At 40.1% G+C, this 21,603-nt stretch overlaps 1 protein-coding gene across 3 annotated transcripts in view; it reads left to right on the top strand.

Moving 5' to 3' along the window:
- Positions 1–21,603, top strand: part of grid2 (glutamate receptor, ionotropic, delta 2) — a 375,714-nt gene that overhangs the window by 278,754 nt on the left and 75,357 nt on the right. For all 3 annotated transcript variants that reach the window (XM_044026431.1, XM_044026432.1, XM_044026433.1), the window contains exons 9-11: positions 4,596–4,697; positions 10,216–10,413; positions 14,430–14,742. In XM_044026431.1, the coding sequence (XP_043882366.1) occupies positions 4,596–4,697; positions 10,216–10,413; positions 14,430–14,742 (613 nt within the window). The remainder of the gene's footprint in view (positions 1–4,595; positions 4,698–10,215; positions 10,414–14,429; positions 14,743–21,603) is intronic.

Here is a 21,603-nt window from a genome sequence, read left to right as displayed (position 1 = left end):
TAGATGTGCACTTCTCATTACCGTAACTCTTGGACTGTTTGTGATATCTAGAAAATTCAAAAACTATGGACTGGCGATCTGTCCAGCTATCTTGGGGTTAAGGCGCAGAAAGGGGCAGAAGCACTCACTCGTTGAACATGTTTTGACAATTCTACAGCCATGATGGTCATAAGAGGGTTAATATTGGGATGCACGATATTGGACTTTTTGCAGATATCCTATGTGCCGATATATCGGGAGTGCTTGGGCCGATAACTAATATATATACAGTATATTCACATTTTTCCCTGAGCTCATCTGCAAAGGTCATTCAGTCTCTTCTGGGGTGAAATTAACATAATATTTTGCCTAATAATGGCGCAGCAGGTGTAGCTATAAAGTGAGCAAAATAAATAAATAATTGTAGCATAGAAGTCAAGGAGGAAATAGCAGCCTATTTAGCCTAATGTTTTCTTAGTGTGTTTGCCGATATCCGATAATAGATTTTAAAGCCAATATCTGCCAGTACCAATATCATGTCGATAATAGCGTGCATCCCTGGTTTAATGGCATCATTCATTTTAAACATAGATCCTTTGCTGTGACCTACCGCTCGAACGTGTACACTGTGTGCACTTAAATGCAAGGAAACACCCAGGACAAACTTAAGAGCCGTCAAGGCCAATAAAAATATATAGAAGAAAATCATTTCTTATGTGTATTCATATATTTTTATGGTGTCTCTCTGTTTTAGCCACTTGGTGCACTGCAAGTGTCTGCAGTTTCCAGTCTTTATCAGGAAAGTGAAATTTGATGTCATTGCTCACTGAAGTCCCTCTCGTCTCCATATTTGTGACACAAGTTGGATGTGTAAGACGCGTCTTCTTGCTTCATCATCCACTCAAGTGCTTCATTTAACTGTCCAGTTATCCAAAGGGCCTCGTGTATTTGCGTTGGTGTTTGTATGTTTGTAATTATTGTTACTCGGGTTAGGCAGATGAAAGCGTGCCGTCTCACATACACCATGATGTGTGCTCTCACTCACAAGATCCTGTGTCATTATCATGTTAACTTTGACAGCCCTGGTACGAATACAGTTCAGGGAAATGAATAAGCTAATGCACATAAAGCAGTGGTGGTGAGATGACAGACAGTGTTACAGAAACAAGGAGACAGAATCCATATGGGGAGTATAAAGAAAAGAGAAGAGAGGGGAAAAATGGAACTTGTCAAAGTGGTAAACGAGTAGGGCAAAAAGCATTGTGGGATGCTAATGGCAGTATATCCAGACTTGCAACTTCATAGAAATGGTCTAGACACAGTGGGTCATTCACGTAGCATGCGCGCACACACACACACACACACACACACACACACACACACACACACACACAGGCACACTCACAAATGTACATTTATTTCATGCTGTTGGGGGAAATGAGCCTTTATCTGAAGCTGTGGAGATAAGCAGAGGCGATGGGCCACTCGAGCCAGCTTCTGATGCACATGTGCACATCCATTAATGCCCAGACAAAAGCTGCTTTCACACCTTCCTGGTAAATAAAAGTCAAAACTACTCAAATATAGAGCCAATAATTCTTTATCCCTTGCAATTAACACATACTATTTATAAATGAAGCTACTGTATATGTGATCAATATTTTATTGATTTAAAAAAAAATGTCTAGCATTTATTTACTGTTCTATGTGAAATAATTTGGGGGCTAGTCAAAGAAGAATCCAAAAGATACATTCAATGAAGAGGCAGTGAATAGATAACAGCTGCCAGTGTATGTAGCTGGCGTCTGAATATACAATGTACTTAGTGCAGCCTCTTCAAGTCATCGGGAGATGCACGTTATTCACCGCACTCTCTTCAGAAAATCAGCAGATGGCTCCAGATGGATTTCATGTTTAAAACTACAACCCCTGCTTTTTAACTAATAAATAATGAATCACTCAAGAACTGAGGGTGAAAATTAAAGGAAACTAAGAAAGATTTGCCTTTAATTCATAATGTGCATGCGTCTGTGAGTTTTGGTCGGCAAACAGAGTAAACTAATGAATAGATGAGGTCATGTGTTTGCTTCACAGTTGCTAAAAAAAAGCCCTGTTTGACCGTATTTAATTACTGAACCTCTCTGTTACTTTATTGGCTAATGTTTACACACCACAGAATGCAAACACTAACTACCGTCATTATACGGCATGAGTAGAGTCTCAAAGTGAATGTTTATCTAACTCTCTGGCTGAAGTATTTAGCACCTCAACAGAAGCTAAAACCGATGTATTGTTTTTAATATCATCTGTGCTAACAACATATGCACTGTATTGTTACTGTGTCTCGTGAGTTCATGCCACAGAGTCGTTATGAAAATCAATGCCATTCCAGTGTTAAGATTCACACATTTTACACTTATGGAATGTAAAGTGTCAGCTTTATGAGCATACCATTAAAACAGATTAGGGGAAAAAAACAACAACTACTAAAATGTATTTACATTGCAGTTTTTATTGCACCATTCTTATGGGCTGAATGTTTTGGAACCACTGTGTATGCACTGTTGTCTGGATTGGGATTACCTGGAGATGTGCTCAGGTGTGAAGGGGAAGTGGAAGCGTCCTTGTGTGTACAACCGTTTTACATATTTTTTTTTTATTGTGCTGTAAATGCACCTTTTCCTCTCATTATCTGTGTTCACAGTGCAACAGTGAACTTGTTAGTCTGCCATATGTTTCCATCTCTCCCACTTTCATAAAAGGTATCCCTTGCCCTCTCATGCATGCCCCCCTCCTTTTTTTTCCATTTTGACTTCACAAACACCCCATAATTCATGTTTGTTGACAACTGTTGGCACACATACATCCAATGCACTGTTATACAGTGAGATAACCAGGCTTACAGGCACCATGTGTGTGTACAGGCTGAGACACTGTGATCAAGGGCTGTATTGACACAGGGATTGTAGCAAGAAGAATAAATGTCAGTAGTTTTGTTGTGTTACAAAAAAAAGGTATTTGGCTGATCTTCAGAGAAATAGAAAATTGCAGACACATCCGGTTTCTTGCATGGAGAAGAAACAAAACTGACAGTTGTCAGAGTCATATTCTAGCGCCACATCTCCCCCTGCAGACTGCAAACCAGGATTTCTGCCTGAGTTACACAAATGCAGCCAGTCTGACTTATCAGTGGATTTCAATTTTAGAGACAATTTAATAAGATGATTATCTCTTCCTGTATTTTTTACATGTGTATATGTACATTTATCTTAAGTGGAGAGTGAGGCCACCGATGTCAGTGTACCAGAGTATGATGACAGTGAAGGTATTTTATGTCATATTTCCATATTTAAAAGCGGTCTAATGTGTTGCACACTACATGGACATTTCAGTTTGGACTGATAAGAAGTGATGGTGCTCAAAGGTGTCTAATGGAAGAGTTAGACACCTTTGAGCACACCCACCAAGGCCATAGGTGTATATTATGACTGTGTAAACACCATCATGTCTGTTGATATGTGTGTATTGCCAGTAACCACACCAGGACATAACTTAAATTTACGTAATACAAGCTGAATACAGAATATACGTTACTAATTCAAATATGAGCTATTTCAAGGTGTTGCTGTTGCCTTCTTTTCTGCCATATACTGCAGTTAGGAGTTAAAACTATCAATATTGATCGAAAACACTCACAAAGCAGTTGTTTTAGTAGAGATTCAACCTGGCCTAAAATCGAATAAGGTGTTTAAATGTCAGTATTGTGAGGGGACAACAGCAGGGCACTGCTGGGCGCAGCCTCCCCTAAGTTCTGTTATTCGTCACTAAATACTTTTGGTAACTTCGGCCCGAGAGCGATCGTGGAACATCTCTGCATCTTTACTTACAGGAAATAGTCGGGGCTGGCTTATTGAAAACCAGGAATGCCTGTGCATATAGTCAATCGCTCATTCAGTCGTAACTTGGGCTATACTAACATGGATTATCATATTTGCCCCTCTCTGCCTCTCTGGTTTGTTTGCGTTTTTCTTCCAAGCACAAACCATGCCATTTTGCAGTTTTGTGTGATTCGTGTTTGTTTGTCTCTGGATTTCAAACAGCCTAATCACTTCTTTTTTTTCCCCCTTACTGCCTCTCTCTCTCTCTCTCTCTCTCTCTCTCTCTCAAAAAAAACTATATTTTATTGAAAGCACAAGGCAGCACATAGATGAAGAAAAATTGGTCGGGGACTTCAATAATGTTGTCTGAGGGAATAGACTAAAGGTTATGATGCAAAGTGATCGACACAGCAGTCTGGGCTGGAATCATAAAGCACTTTTTAATTACAGGTTGTCCAATACGGCTTTTTCTATGGACAATGCTAATCCCTCTCTCAAGAAATCAGTGCAGCCATTGGCCGATATATGATGCCAATATTCTTTCCAACCTGTGTGTATTTTAGCACCTCTTTCTCAAATATACTGTTGCATCTTGTTGTTTTATGACAGTGTTCAATTAATATTTTTTGTTATCTTTTGTTCCATTTGCATTGATTGAATTTGCTTGGAGGTGTTTGCCAATTAGGCTTTTGTCTAACTTTTCTCTGTTGTTTTTTTTTCCTGCCTCTTTGTGTGCAGCTGGCAATGTGGGACCCCGTTCATGGCTTGAATGGCACACTGACAGACAGGAAGCTGGAGAATAACATGAGGGGAGTGGTGCTACGAGTTGTCACTGTTCTGGTGAGTATATATAGTTTTTATTTATTTAGTTTAATAAGGTTTCTTGTAAATAATCATTTCTCTGCAGGGAAGTAGGCAGAGACCGATTTACAGCAAACAGACATCTGTGAGACGGGTACTGAGAGAAGTCAAAACACAAATAATAAAAACAAAATGATCTTTGAAATAAATAAAAGGATCATTATTTCATTAGCTTCCATTTTGACACCTGACAGCTCAATGACAGAGGCCCATGTGATCATCGTAAGACTCCCAACACTGTCTGCCTCACCTGCAGCATGGATTTGAGTGCCTCCATGAGTGCTTTAATGATTCACTGCTGTAAATTCTTCATATCCCATCTTTGAAGTGAGGAGCAGAGAAGAAATAATGGTAGACATCTTTGAGGCTTTCCCTTTGTCTCTCCCAAGTCTTTGATTTTTTACCCCTCTTTAAAAGGAGGGGGGAAAAAAAGGAATATGAACAGTGTTTTTGAATAGTGGGCTTTCCCCATCACCAGTGTAGTTTGGCCCCTATAGGTGTACTCTAAATGCAAATGTTTTGGCCCTTGATGTTCTTTACCTCTGCTGTGTGTGTGTGTGTGTGTGTGTGTGTGTGTGTGTGTGTGTGTGTGTGTGTGTGTGTGTGTGTGTGTGTGTGTGTGTGTGTGTGTGTGTGTGTGTGTGTGTGTGTGTGTGTGTGTGTGTGTGTGTGTGTGTGTGTGTGTGTGTGTGTGTGTGTGTGTGTGTGTGTGTGATGGCTCTTGAGTGGTAAATGTCCAGGATACTGCCTGGATGCACTGTTTTTGCTTCATGTCAGAATGGTTAGAGGGCAAACCCTTATTGTGAGTGTCACTGTGTGTGTGTGTGTCTGAGATGTGAAGATTTCTAAAGAACAGATGTTTGTGTGTTGCCCTGGGTGTTTCCTACACTAAAATAAAAGTGCAGTTTCTCACTCCTCTTGACTAAAACACACGGACATGCACAGACATTAATCTGTAAGATGATGCGTTCATTGTATTCTATTCACCAGACTGCTGAATATGTAGTGATTAGTCAATTGATGACACTATATACCAATATCGGTGCCTATGACTCGATGTCATTCATTACCAGGGACTGTATTGACTATTGGATGGATGTTACTGAGGCATGCCCGCATCATTATGATTATGTGCTCATGGTCCTATACAGGTCACCAAATGATTAATTTGCAATGAGAATGAAATGGCATCTCTAAAGCTTTAGAGTTTCTACAGATGTAAAACTCAGAGTGTGGAAAATCAGACAGCCTTCAGATCTCCCCCTCACTAACTTGCTGATGTTCTTAATTTAGTTTGCTTCATCTCAGCAGCTGAGTTTTCCCCCGTTAATTAATTTCATTTGGTATTCTGAGTTCCTTCATTTTTGGAGGGTGCTGCCACGTATCACACGGTTCTTTTGTCGACAGCTGTGTTGTAGAGAAATCTCTCCGAGGTCGTTGTGAGTGCAGAAAGGAAGACTTGAAGAACAGCTGTCTTTGTATATTTTATTATTTCTTATCAGAAGGAAGTATTTACTCGCAGCAAACGGGCAGATTACGGGCACTTTTGATAAAGTGCGCCGAGGGTTTTTATATCATTACAGCAGGGGAGGAGTTATGCTAACTATGGCTCCTGTGTGTCATGGAGCCATAGGTTTAGACACGCCTTAAAAATCCTGAACAAAACACTGACGAGAAACAGTTTAGATTTTTTCTTTGCTCCATTTATTACACAGTTGTCACAGTTTTGTTCTTTAAGTTATATGTTTAGATAGCATTAAGGTACACAATTGGATTTACAAACTATCTAAGAGTGTAATTATAGTGTGGTGATGAATGATGAAGACTATATTATACTATAATAATAACAATAACTGAAAGTTTCACGCTTTCTTTAGACTTTATTCATATTACATTATAGTATGTGCATACAGTTTGCTAGATTTTAATTGCAGAAAATCGCTTGATTGGTTTTCTATCTTTTCGTCCATTCTGGGCCGATTTATTCCCAATAAGATAATTTGCTCTCTCGTCATCCTCCTCTTCCTCACATAATGTACTTCAGACACTGGTATAGTGAAACCAGATTAAGATGGAGCGAGAGATATCGTGACTCTAATTGGGGTTATTTAATTGCCATTTGTTCAACTTTCTTCGCACTCCTCAACGCCACTCCGATCACACACCCTGGTATATAAGGAAGCTGGCGTACCACAGTTTGAGAAACATGGCATTAAATGATATAGACGAAAATTGTTTGGGGAACATTTATTTTAATTTGGCAGAAATGTAATATAAAATATCATTTTTGACTTATTGTTTTTCATTAGCCCAGAATGAGGCTTTTATATAATATATATAAAATTCGGGTCAACTCTACAGAGGCCCCCTTTTTGGACCACCATGTTTTACAGTAGCTGACAAACATCTTTTGAGTTTTGACGCTAACTGAAGGCTACATAACCTCTTCAAAACACTTGGAAGGGAAAGGGAATTGTGAGGTGAGGGTTATTTGGCTGCAACATGCAATTTCACCAATTTGACACACTGTAAAGTCCAGGTCAAGATGAGCCGACAGAATACGACATGGACTTGTGTAGGCAGAGAATGTAGGCCTTGCAAAAGTAATGTTTTTAAGGGAAGTGGGACATTTATTGCCTTGGTTTGACTGAAACAGTTGCGATGACAAACTGTGAGACAGACGGGTGCATCAAAGAGCCTTAGCTGTGGACGTTATTGCTCATGGTGGCTTACGGTGTTGCAGTTTGTAGAAATGTGCGACCTGCTGAACAGTTCAGAAGGACTGATGTCGGCAAAAATCTGTGGTACGCCGTTATAAGTCATCGATTTTGCTACCGAGTTCCTAATCTTCAGCCTATTTGTTTAGTGATAAATATCCTCCATCTCAATCCAACTAATTATATGAGATCTCCACAAATGCACAAATCCATGGTGTGGTGTTCGAGGTGTTTTGAAAATGCTCAATATGCTGCAAATCACCACACGACTCTCCAGAATTTCCTCAGAGGGCTCTTCAGGTGGCCATTATTCTTTGTGGAAAATTGCTGTTCCTTCTCCAAGTCAGGTCTCTAAAACACCTGAGCCGCTATGAGACCACATGTGGTACCTTGCTCTGTAAGAGGGGGAGCGAGAGTCTACTAAAGAAAAAGAAAGAAAGAAAAGTGAGGGATCTGTTGGTAATAACAGAGGATGGTGACCTCAGACGAATAAAGAGGAAATGGAGGAAAAAGCACAGCTGAACACAATATGTGAAATAATATGACAAGAATGAGATTTGGAAATTCTAGTTTCTAAGCATGTATAGATGGTTGGCATATTCCAGTTTGTGAGTGGAGAGTACAAAATAACAGAGAGAGAGACGGATCACAAAGTGCCACAATCAGTCCGCGTCTCAAGAGGTTTTTCCGTCGCATGTTTTTTTTTTTTCAGAAAACCATCGATTGAGTATCGATTGTGCAGAGCAGCTCAAAGACGGACCAACCAATATGCGATGGGAAGTGTTTAGCCAACATGACTCTCAAAACATGAACAGATCTGGTTTTGATAGATTAGGGTTTCTTTGAAAAAGGCACTGGCTAATCTTTCACTTCAGCCTCATTGAAAACATCAGCACCCCAAGTGTTTAAAGTACGATTTCCATCGATATGTTGTTGTGCAAAGTCACAAAGTTCTTTTTTCTTACCCCCTAAAAACCCCAGACAACCATTGCTGCTGAATTATATTCTTTCATTATTGCCAAACATACCCTGTAACACCTGAATAACAGATCCATAGCTTATTATATTCTTCAAGACTCTTGTTGTCCCATCTTCAGAGAGAGAGAATGTGCTAATTGACGTTTCTGAGTACACTCGCATGACTTGTGCGTGTCATAATGTTTAGCTCCCTCATGTCTACGTGGGCAATTCCATCGATGAAACCCTGATAACTCAATTCTCTGCTGCATTTCCCATTACCAATTACAAGCCCAAAAATGTCGTTCTGACTTTGTAATGCATGATTTACCCAAGAAATGAGCTTTGGAGGTATTAGGGCCTGGTGGACTGTGTTATTGTTCCACTGTACAATAGTGTCAGCCATGTTTTCTCCACTATATTTTTGTTTGTTTATAGAGGTTTAAAGTTCCCCATAGGGAGGCAATAAGTGGCACTCACGGGGTTATTCAGTATGTACAGATGTGTTTGTTAGTGGGTGCTTCTGTCTTGATTGATGGATGCTTGTGGCGAGAGAGGGACTTGGCATGCATCTCCACTCTCTGCCTAATAGGTTATTGAACGACAGCGGCTGGCTAGGATTAGAAACCACCAAAGTTAATGCGAAGCTTACCCTGCATATGTGTGTACGGGCCTGTATATGTGTGTACTTAATGTGCAGCCAGTATCCAGTCAATATCACACAGGCCCTCATAAATCTGCAAGACATATTGGCCTAAAACATTTCTCTGATCAATAGGGATTTATTAAAGAGGAGAGAAAAGGAGGATTGAGGGAGAAAGAGGGCTAGCGTGGCTGACACAGACGAGAACTGAAAACTGCTGCATTAAATACTCCATCAGAGTACAATAAACAGAAGTATGAGTTTTCCATGTTTGTTTGTTTTGTTCTTGTTCCTTCCTGAGTGGTCAGTTAATCAACTTAAATGTCAGCATTGTCAAATGGGAAGTTACTTCCACAGGAAGCTGTGGTTTGAATGCCACAGTGACAATGAAGACGTCTGCTGGACGCAAAAATAAAACATTGTTCCTGTGGATGAAACAGCTTGAGTGGGAAAAGCTGTATGTGTTATCTGTACGCTTTCCTGGCATTGTATTGAGAACAGAGTAACATTTGAAAGTGTGTTAAACCCCTAAAAGATGACTTTCGTTGATGAAATAAATACGTATATCTATGGATTTAAAGAATGCTTGAAATATTTTAGGCTAACGTACGTTCACTCGTCAAAAATCGATGACATTAGTGAGTTTGTTTCTAGATATTTTGACGATTTAAATAAATGGGAAGACAGAGGAAACGCACATTAGCTGCTGATGGGATTTAGTTTGTTGAAGCATTGCTCATGTTCTTCAAACTGAGTAACCACAGAGCATTTCTTGGTAATGTTATTAAAAGCATTTAATAAGAGCATTTAAGAGATCGATACATGCCACAGGAAGAGAAACACAATTTCATGGACGGTAACGATGGGGGTGGTTAGGTTATGGTATGCGAGTCGTGTGCCTATAAAAAAAGATGAAAATCACAAATGATTGTAAAATGTGCAGTTCAAGTCTCCAGCTAACACTGCCTCAGCATTGATAGTAATCTACTATTACTCTCCAGGTGTTAAATGGCTGTTTGTATGTCTAACGTAAACTCTGTAGTCCCCCCGACTTTAAAGATGAGCGTTTGAAGTGGTATAATGGACACTTGAGTAATTGGGTGATTTAACGCTTGAATGATTGCTGTATTGATTGGACCTGAGGGGCCGACTGACACACGGATTGATTTTTGCCTTGTAGGAGGAGCCATTCGTAATGGTGTCAGAGAATGTTCTGGGAAAACCAAAGAAGTACCAGGGCTTCTCCATTGACGTCCTGGACGCCCTGTCCAACTACCTTGGCTTCAAGTATGAAATCTACGTCGCACCAGACCACAAATATGGAAGCTTGCAGCCTGATGGACAGTGGAATGGGCTGATTGGTGAACTGGTCTTTAAGGTGAGAAGAAGTTAATATAGTGCATGCACTAAAACAAAACACATCAGACCTCTAAATATGTCAACAACAACAGGGTTCTAGCTAGCGCATGGTAGCGTATCGGCCCGTTAGCCTGTGATTTGTGGGCGACGTCACGCTAATTTTCAATCAGGGTAGCGGAATTTTGACTGTATTTACTTGTGTAATAACGCCAGATGACAATGTGAAAAACATTGTTTTGGGATGGCCAAAACGAGTGAGCAGAACAAAGGCGCTCCGATGTCAATCCCTAGCATAGCAACTACCAAGCCCATGAAAATCATCCCCAGTGGTGTCGTGCTTTCCATTCGATTCCACTTACTAATCATGATGTTAACCATATTTGGAAGGCCGGACTACAGCCTGGACTGCTGCTTGCTGAAGTGTACCAATATCACTTACGTAAACAACTGTAGAAGCACGGTTCGCCACGTTCTCAACCTAAATGTGCCAACCGCTCCGCTGTAACTCCGCGCGTCACATTCCCCCTCTAGATCGTATTCTTTTTATCGAGGTAAAAGATTATTTGACACTTGCCGCGCGCCGCTCTTTGAAAGATGTCAAATTGACCTTTTGTGAAGGTTTCACACAGTCAAAATGCAAAAGGTATACAAATTACCCATCGAGAATATATGGCGTAAAAGGAACAATCTTCCCCTTTGAGTACCCTTAGAATGGCCAATTTTCACCTTTAAATTTTCAAAAGGTCCACACCAACTCCCCACTTTGTCGATGCACTCCATGAACATTGAACCTTGAACATTATATGTATGTGTGGATTTTACAAAGATGGAGAGGCTGCTTTTTTGTAAAGTGTCAGAATGTAATGCTTTAATCATTCTAACACAATTTTAGTGTCTTACCACACTTGTAGTTCATTAGCAAAATAAAATGCTACCACGAGACATACTACTTGGTCCAACTTTCTATTCCAATATATCCAATAAAAATGCAAATCATCCAGACGTTTTAGGATTAGTATGTTGATAAAAAGTTGAATAACTGCCTTCATCCACTGCCCTGTTGAAATGACAGAGCAGAAATAATAGCTAAGCAAACACATGCAGACAGTGCAAGAATAATAATCGATACACTGAGTCACTTGTGGTTTCTCTGATACTTTCCACCTCTGGGACTTTGGTACCCATAACATTTAGAGAGTTGTTTTAAAGGGACTTGTCAGCAATAATTCTCGAGCTCACCTCAGTTTCTTACAGTTTTGCCCTAAAAATAATTCCGCAAGACTGCAAAAAATGTAGAACACAAAAGGGCTGCAAAAAAAAAATGACAGTAATGACAAAAACAAATAATTGAATGGGAATTACATCCTAGTGGAAGGAGAGAGTGCTGGGAGGACATGTCTCAATCACCTATAGCAAAACACCCACTATTATAATAATGAATCATGCAGGTAGGCAGGTCAGGTAGTGGCAGGTACACCAGGGAATTTATTTGTCCAGTCTGAATAAAATGATGGTTTTGCCTCTTATTTGTGAGGGCAGACACTGGAGGTTTACTGTCTTGTTCCCCACAGATCATTTATATCTTTTGATGTAAAGACAGTAAATGTATTTACTGTTAACACGAAACCAATATTTGAGCCCAAAAGACCGCTGATATGATGTGTTTGTAAGTGGTGCAGCAGAATTAGAGGTCGTTGTTTCTTTGCCCTAATAAGCATCTGTGCTCTTTCATAAAATGCTCTTGGGAATAGATAACTGTTATATAGTTTTTGTGTGTGCCCTATTTCCTTCTTTATTTGCCATTTCTTACGTTGTGTACATTTGTGAACGTGTGCGCTTTATTGTCATGATTGTTATCCTTTGTGTGCTCTTTCTTTTATTATTTTTTCATGATTTTCCAAAGTTTTTCCACGCCTTTGACTTATTATTTGTATGTGACTGTGATACACAGGGTGTAAGACTAAAATGTTCATTCATGACAAGACTCTCCTTTGCTTGACCTTGTATACTTGCATGTGTGTGTGTGTGTGTTTGTATTCCCCCACAGTGCAAGCTCACAGAATGATAGAAAAATGCTCTGAGCACAATGCATATTTATGCGCACACAGAGACGAGCAGAAGCCGTAAATAAACCGCGACAAGCAAATCATTTTGTTTTCCCCATCAGTCAGCAACAGCGTTTATCTTTCCAAAAACCCAATTACTAGATAATTATTACCCAAAGTGCTCTGTGGAAGTTTCTATGTCGACAGACCACGACAGTCAGCATAGCAATTAATCTCACACACTTACACACACGTGCCGAGTTCCTCTTCATATTCCTCTTATGTAGTGTAAGTGACCTTGCATTTCTAAGTGCTTTGTTTCCTTGCTGGACTTTAAAATGAGAGGACTTTTCTTTCCCACAGTGGATACAGTATTTTTTTTGCATGTGCAGATAAAATTGCGGTTTTATCAAAGATGTTCATTATTTTTTGCCGCGTCTCGCACATGTATCGACTTCACACGCGACACGCAGCATCTTAAATCCATATGTGACGCGAAGACGACTACAGCTGCTGTCCAACAGGGGACTGCGAACAATTTAATTAGTCATCATTTGTCATATTATTTGAGGAAAGCCGAGCAGTTTTTGGCAGAACATCACTGACTACGTTTTTCTTTACTTAATCTTTCGATGTAAATAACTAAAGCAGTCATTTGTTGTCTCTTAAAATTCCAACAATTCAAAGTGAAAGCAGATCAATGGGATAACAAATGGAAGATTCAGAGGCCATGCATCAAAATATACCCAGCCCTTTGGGCTTACAGCGGGCTTACACTACAATAATCCTCCCGTACTTGTGTACAATGCAGAGACAGAGCAGAACATAATGAGTCTTCATACATTGCTTATTTTTGCTTGTCCTTTTCAGCCATTTTTTCACTATCTAGTACTTATTCACTACTAAATCAATCCATCAAGGCAAGAGAAATGTGTTGTCAGCAAACGTTTGTTGATCCTGGAACGTATATCGCAGATACAACCGAAAGTTTACCTCGTATCTACGACATATTCTTAGTTGCTACAGAACAGTGAAGATCAAGGTAACACAAAAACCCTTTTACCAAAAATCAAAAAGTGTCTCGGAACACAAAACAATCCACTCCACAACACAACCCACTGTTTCTAAATTCAGCACTGGTGTCTACACTGTACAGGGCCTGAGTTTTTATATATGTGTTTGTTTATTTATTGATCTATTTTTGAAGTTTTGCTTTTGTTGCTCACACACACACGCGCGTCTACAGGAGACCACTTTCTAGGAAAGTTACAAAATGAAATACACTAGTATTTTTGCGTTTACTTCAGCAGAAAATGAATAAACGCTGTCAACAGGTCGTTTTTACTCAGAAAACATGCTCTATGTGTCAGCGGGCAGGATATTTCCATGCTGTGACACTGTGTGTGGTAAGAATTTAATAGAAGAGAGGCAAGACTTCAAATTGCCATAAATACGAGTTTTCTTGTATTTATTGTGTGACTTATGTCATTTTTTTTAGATTTCTTTTAAGTGTTTAAGTGATTCTTTTGTGATCTGTGCTAGAATAGCAATCGAGCATCAGAAGGGACCTACGGAGTGGTTTTATCTCATTTTCACACTTAGTAGACCGCTTTGGGGGCGGTTCGAGTTTCTTTTCACACTTTTTGAGTAATGTATAAGAAAACTTGCACATCTATTGGTTAATGCAGGGCAACTTCTGTTAGCTGCATCAGATCCCATCAGTCTTGTTTTTTTGTTTATTTTGTTTTATGCTATGAACGTACTACACATGCGCTGCAACAATGGACTCGGCTATCGTTCTACACGCGCATATGTTTTGGTTGTGCTTTCCCTAAAATTTTATTATGGATCAGCAATGCCAAAAAAAAAAAAGCTTTCAAATGTTAAAGTTTTAAAGATTTAAAGATTTAAAAATGCCCTTCCTATTGTGCCTTAAACGTGATTTCCTCAGCTGAACATTTTCAACACTCTTCTCCTCTTCTTCATGCAGCGAGCTGATGTGGGACTTTCTGCCCTCACCATCACGCCCGAGCGAGAGAGTGTTGTGGACTTCACCACTCGCTACATGGATTACTCTGTGGGTGTTCTGCTGCGCAAGGCCGAGCGCACCGTGGACATGTTTGCCTGCCTGGCACCGTTTGATCTGTCACTGTGGGCATGCATCGCAGGCACCGTGCTCCTTGTTGGCATTCTGGTGTACTTGCTCAACTGGCTCAACCCACCCCGGTTACCCATGGGCTCTGTCTCCTCGACAACACTGTACAACTCCATGTGGTTTGTGTACGGCTCCTTTGTACAGCAAGGTAAGGACAGAATCTACATGACACAAGAATTACCAGGTGTGGCAAGCTCTTCAAATCTCAGGTTCCTTGAATTATTTGTATTTTTCCATTATTTGTACGTTACTAACCCCAGCTGGCAAAGCAAAGAAGGTACACAGTAGATTTATTTTTTAAAATGTTGGTATGTAGGGATATGGATTTTTACAACTAGATATTGGATTGGTAGGGTCTATTTACAACCTTTAGAAAAGAAAGGGGAGGGAGAGAGGGGAGCCATGAGTGAATGTGCTAAAGCAAGCCAAAGATTTGATAATAGCGGTCTCCTGTGTGTCATAAGTGCAGATTGACCTTTCATGTTCAAGCACAGTAGTCAAATGAGAACAAGGGGGAGGAGAGGTTTTGGTCCACCCGGACCAAGGCGAGGATAATGACCTCAACCTTGTTATCTACTCACAGATTTTCCAGAATCCCTTACTCCCTGCTCAGGTGGCATCTGACACTCGAGGGATGGATTTACATTTAAATCAGTGCAGGGATAGAGCGGCAGGGAAAGGAAGGGGCGGCGGAGACAATGAGGGAAAGTAAGATCAAATACAACAAATGTGTTTCTTAATTAGGTCTGTTTTCTGTTTTCTGTTTTCCGTTCTTGATAGATATGTAGTTTGGTCGTTGTCCATTTGTAGGTAGGTAGTTTGTTTGTTTTTGGTTTGTTTGTTTGTTCATTAGTTAGATAGTTGCCATACGCATTAGGGGCACATTTCTGGTAAATTTCCTTTCTTTCGTTCAGGAATTTTGGAAATCTGTCCATGTGATTTATGGGAATTAAAGGTCATTTACTGGAAAGTTTGGATACTTTAAAGGAACTGTCATATGCGAATATAAACCTTTTGTTTTGTCATAAACAGATATGCATGCAAAATGACATGATTACATAACATGAAGCAGATTAATTTGTATATATATAGAGAGAGATATATGACTAGCTAGCTAGTAGTATAGTATATCTATATATATATATATATATATATATATACGCATATATTTATGCGTATATATATATAGATATATGTGTATGTACATATATACACGATGTATGTTGTTTTAGCCACAATTATGCTACAATTTATTATTTACTAACTATATTTAAGTTCCCAACCTTCAATTTTCAAAATGTATTGACACCCGTTAATTCCAATGAATAGTTTCCACTTTTTAAAAAGCCTGGTAATTAACTTCTTCTTTCAGATATAATCATCCATTGCAGTACAGCCTGCTCTCAGACTTGTCTCTTCATTTTTTTCCTCCTTTCTGTCTCCTTCATTTTCATTGTCTTCATCTCCTTTGTCTTCCTCATATTTTTTTTTTTTTTTTGGTGTCTTCCGATTTATTTATTTATTTATTTATTAATCTGCCTGCGAAAGATTCTAAGCCCCGAACAAGCGTTCCACCATTTGGTAAATAATCCTCCATCTTGAGCTTCGGGTAATGGCTGTAATGATGATGATGATACATTCTAATTGCTGTTTGATATTCACAATCGTTTCTCTTTTTAACTGTAATTAACATTTTAGTCATGGCATCATTAGGGGGGAAAAAGAGCAAGAGAAATGATTTCATTCTTCAAGTGTGTGTGTGTATGTGTGTGTGTGTGTGTGTGTGTGTGTGTGTTTTGTGTTGCATACATAAAGAATGTATGAATCTGTTATATTGGGTGCTTCATGGCAGATGAGCTGGGCTGTATCTACAGGTAATTTAGTTTCTCTTTCTAAAAGTTGGAATAGTGGATCGTTGGAACTATCTGTCACAAAATTACCCGAGGCTGTAATTGCTATGTTAGTTAAACCTCACAAGCTTTAAAAGTCACCTGCAATGTTTTTGCTTTGATCCCCAGCAATTATTTAGAACAGCAGAGGTCTATTTTGCACTTTGCTCTGTTTGCTAATTACATCTTAACTGAGGAATTAGGCATAAACTATCAATATGTGCTCCAGAAAGGTTGACAAAAGTCATTTAAAATGGATAAACACTTCCACAGGATGTTCATTCACTTCTGTCACTTTCACAGACAGCAGCTACTGTACTGGTCCCGGGTCTTTTTTTATGCCTCACCCTGAAATGTTACCCTCAGGGAGAATTGTTTCAAATGCAAATAAACATGCAGACACAGTAGGGAAGCTACAGTTGAGTGATGAGAGTGAATCGTGATGCAAGAATTGTGTTTTTGCGTTTGTCAGGTTGGGTGTAGTTGAGAGGAGGTGCAGAAACACTAGAAAAATACCTCTTAATAAAGCCCTTTCAGCCCTTTCCCCTCTCTTTTCTTCCCTTTTCCTTTTTTGCAAACTGTTTTTTTTTTCTCTTTATTGTCTTTTCAGCCCCCGGCCTTCTCTCTCTTTTTTCTTTTTCCTTTACTCCATCTGGCCCACAAGCTACCTGCCAATTGAATGTGGTCTATGTTGATTCACCATTAGTATGCATGTTTGTGTGTCTGTGTGTAAGATCTATAATAACAATGGCTCCCTTAACTTAAGCGTGCTATTGGGGCTGTGGTGGGAAAATGTTTTTTTGCAATGTGTAATTGTTCAAGGAGAGTGAGGGAGAAGGAAGAGAGTAAGAACAAAAATATGCTGATTGATTTCTGACTTCAGCACAATTACAGTGTCTTCTCAACCAGAATAAAAAGAGTCTGAGAGCGACAGGAAAAACATGTTGATATTCCCATGAAATATCGGCACTAATGGAGAACAAAAATATAGCTGTGTGTATGTAATATTGCAGCTGGAGTAATTGTGATTAACGGTAAATATTGGCAAAAACAAAGGCTATGTGACTGAGGTACAGATGGAGACTGACCATAAATCCTGCAATGAGAACATTACAGGCAAACACTGGTGGTGGTTATAACAACGTGGATGTCACAGCAACCGCGATGATCGCTGCACGTACTTTAAAGAGCAATAAAGAGGAAGGGAACTGTGCGGATGTGTGTGTGGTACAAAAGATTAATAATGGAGCTATAGAGAAGACCATTTCCCACTTACAGGTGAGACGGGCAGCTGCTTTTCCTGCTTTGTGTGAAAAAGCGACTGTTTCGTCCTACAAGCGTACTGTGGAAAAGGCCAGTGGGAGAGATAATCCATCAGCAGACAGGATGTTGTACGGGACATTTTCATCACAGGCTGTCCTTTATAAGCAAACCGCAATTCATCTGCCACTACATAAATGTGACTTGGATATTTCGGCAGTGGCATCAGATGATGAGAAAAGCCTTTGTACGGGTAAATAATTTGCAATAATAAAAGTTCAATGAAAGCTCTAGGTATTGTTAAAAAAAAAAAAAAAAGACGTGAAATCTTTCCAGAGATTAATTTCAAGCTTTAGTCGGATTAGTCTGTGGCCCTGGCTTAGGTGGCAAGGTCATTCCAATATTTCTTAGAGCCAGGAGACGGGAGACTGGGAAGAGGGAGCACCAGGTCACGTTATTAGGAGACGTTGCAGACATTGATTGGCTGGTGTGACGCGCCTGGGCAGACGATGGCCCGGAGGATGGTGATGTCCACTAATTTGAAGACTTGCACACCAGGTTTTGGATTTTTGAAATAAGCCACCACAGGCAGTCAGTGGAAGGGGGAGGGAGACATGCAAGGATTCAGAAAGATGGAAAGCAAGACAGCCTGCAGCAAATTGGACGAGTTGAAGGGAGTGTTGTCAGTAGAAAGTTACAGTGCCGAGACAGAAGTTTTAAGAGCTGAGCTGAGAAGCGCTGATAAAGAGGTGCCGATCTTTACTTAGTGCTGTGGATTCAATAAATACTATTGGGAATATAATACTGTGGATGAATGTAGCCTTTGTGACATTGACATTTTCATACATGGTGTTGAATAGAAAAAAAAAATCTTTCTTCATCAAATAAGTTAATTATGTTTAAAGGTGGCAAATTAAACCATCTGTTTGAGTCGCCTGGAAGATCCTGTTCAATTATAATTGCAGTAATGATGCAATTAACCCAAACGTGTTGTTTTTTTAAAGGGGAGTCGCAATTGCTAAGGAAACCGAAAGAATGATAAAACACCTGGGAGCTAAGACATAATAAAAACAACAGAAATATAATTTTGTGCTTCCCAGAAAAAAACATCCAGAAGATCAGATGTGGCCTCAGGTGATTCTCAGACATCAGCAACCAAGTTGTGCATACTGTACTTTCAGGTGCCATAAACCACAATATCAAGTTGTCTAAATGAATAACGTGCACATTTAAACTTTGCATTTGCGGATAACTCGCAAGGGAGACATTTGTCTTTAGTGTTGTCACTCATAACGTGTTGCTGGTGGGAAAACAAGGGGATGGGAGTGGCCACAGCTGCGAAATGGATCGTTTACCCTGCTATAGATTAAATGTGCAAACGGGTGACAAAAGAGAGCAGTTAAAGAATATGTCTGTTCTGCAAGTCCGATGTGTTTGAGAGACGGATTGTGAATGCAGACACGTTTTCCTCCTTTTCTCTTCCATCTATTTTGCTCTATATCTCCTCACTTCCTATCTTGCCCCCGACTCTGAAGTTCTCCCAGTGAAAAGCAAAACATGTGGTGTGTCTTTCACACGTCTTTCCTCGTCGCTCACGTTGTCTCATGGTGTTTTCTCCTAATTAATGTCTTACCCAGTGTGGGGGAGCAGGACACCGCGGAGAAAAGGACTGTTTTTTTGAATCGTCTTCACAGTCCCACTGTCACCATGACTGTGGCGGAATGTGTCTCAATTAGAGCTAACTTTGTGGGAAATGCAAACACAGTTCCACTCATGAGCACACTGTTGTTTGTGTCGTATGGGAAAAAAAGGAAAAACTCGACAGATATTCCAGCACACACACACACACACACACACACACACACACACAGTGTGAGGGCCATAGGCCTCAATCAGAAGTTAAATCTTTCCATCTACTAACAATTCTTTTTCTCGCTCCTCTGACACACTTTGCACCGCCTCTTTTCACTGTCCCCTGATGTGCATCAATCTGTCTGTGTGTGTGTGTGTGTGAAAGAAATGGACTTGAAGTGAGTGTGTGTGCTCTTTTCTTTGCCTTATTAAAGAGACAAACATTTGTCTCTGTGTTTTCTTCCTGCCTCATTTTTTATTTCATCTCTCCATCAAGTGCTCTCTCCATTCTCGACTTCCCTCTACTCACTGCTGAGTTTTCTCAATGTGAGTTGTGCTCAAATGCCGCACTCCCCATTCCCTTATGCGCTTCCCTCGATGTGTCTCTCCCTCTGTCATTATATCTGATCCTGCTGCGCCAACACTGCTGGGAAGCCAACGCTATCATAATTTTCCTACTCTCTTCTATTTTCCTCCCCCGCTTCTTCCCCCTTATGTGTCCCTCTAATCCATTATCAGTCTCTAACAACTCTGTTGTGCTTCTGTGAATTGGACACCCATCCCGTCTGACTGTCCTCCCCGTGTCTCTGAATCTATCTGCCCTCTTTTCCTCTTTTTGTCCTGCTCGCTGTGTCTTTTCTTTTTTTTGGCTCCAAAGATGTGCTGCTGTAAGAAGACGGTCTCTCAGCAGTGCCAGAAAATGTGTGTCTTTCCACTGGCCTTTCTTCCACGCCGTGTCCTCTTATTTCTGTCACAGTTGCTTCCATTCCGTTCCCCCCCCCCAAAGCGCTGTGTGATTCTGCTTGGCCTCCCTCTGTCTCCGTCTCCATGTGACGAGGTGCAGTTGTGACTAGCTTCGCCACTTCCTATTTCAAGCTTAACTTAAACCCTCTTTCACCGGTGGACGACATTTGTGATATTATAGTATCACACTCTGGTGGGAGCCCCTGCAAAAATCATCATCCCTTGAGTTGATGTTGTGAACTGTTTGCAGAATGCTGCGTATGTACACAACCAGCAGCAACACAACAACATTCTCTGTAATTTGCTCTACAAGTTAACTAAGTAGCATATATTGGATTTTTAACCATTTTCTTGCTGTCTGTCAAAGCAAAAAAAAAAAAAGGGGGATGCTGTGTGGTAAACAAAAGTGGTTTCGTTTTAAGTTGTTAAAACAAACCAAAAAAAAGGCAGAGCTGAATGGAGAAGTCTCTGCACTACTGTGTAAAACCTTTAAGTCATGCATTGTCATTGTAGAGGTATTGATTATAGCATCTTTAAATAAGAATTGGATTACTGACTCAGGATTAGGATGACCTAAAAATGTGATTAGAAACTACAGGAAGTGTTCGGCACTCGGGAGATTGCCTTGCAGAGCTTTAGAACATCTCTATTCTTTCTAAAATAGCAGCAAACATGATCTTTTTTTCGCAAAGATAACACAAAATGATGATGTTCAACTCCTTTCGTTCCTTGTCGAGATAAAGAAGTAGAAAAATGAAAATGTGCCCCCCGTTTCTGTGTTTCGATTCCCATCACGGGGCAACAGATTTGGCCTTCAGATTTAATTAGCTTTTCCTGCCACTAGTGCAGACAGGAGCTGCAGCCACGAGATATCTTTTTCATGCTCATATTACACACTGCATAATAGGGTGCAATGTAAAGTACGTATTGGTTCTTCTTCTCTCTCTCTCTCACACACACACACACGCATTATTCCCTTGAATGTTTATGCATACATGCTGGTTAAATTGCTTGAAAACTATGTTTCCTGCTGTTCTTCTACAGCAAATGTCACATTCAGCTGGAAACTGCAGAGCACGAGATAACAGCAAACGTTTGCAGAATGAAATCATCTTTCATTTGCAATACTGTGGGGTTTTTTTGCCCTTACCTGTGTTTTACTGTGATTGTCATGACTAACGGTTTGTACCTCAGGCACAGCATTCTGAAATTGGTCCTCTTTAGCCGTGTTTCTTTCACCAGGGAGTCAGAGATGCTGCAGTTAA

This window comes from Solea senegalensis, linkage group LG5 (assembly GCF_019176455.1).
Source record: "Solea senegalensis isolate Sse05_10M linkage group LG5, IFAPA_SoseM_1, whole genome shotgun sequence".
Lineage (NCBI taxonomy): Eukaryota > Metazoa > Chordata > Actinopteri > Pleuronectiformes > Soleidae > Solea > Solea senegalensis.
This window is presented reverse-complemented; position numbering and strand designations above follow the sequence as displayed.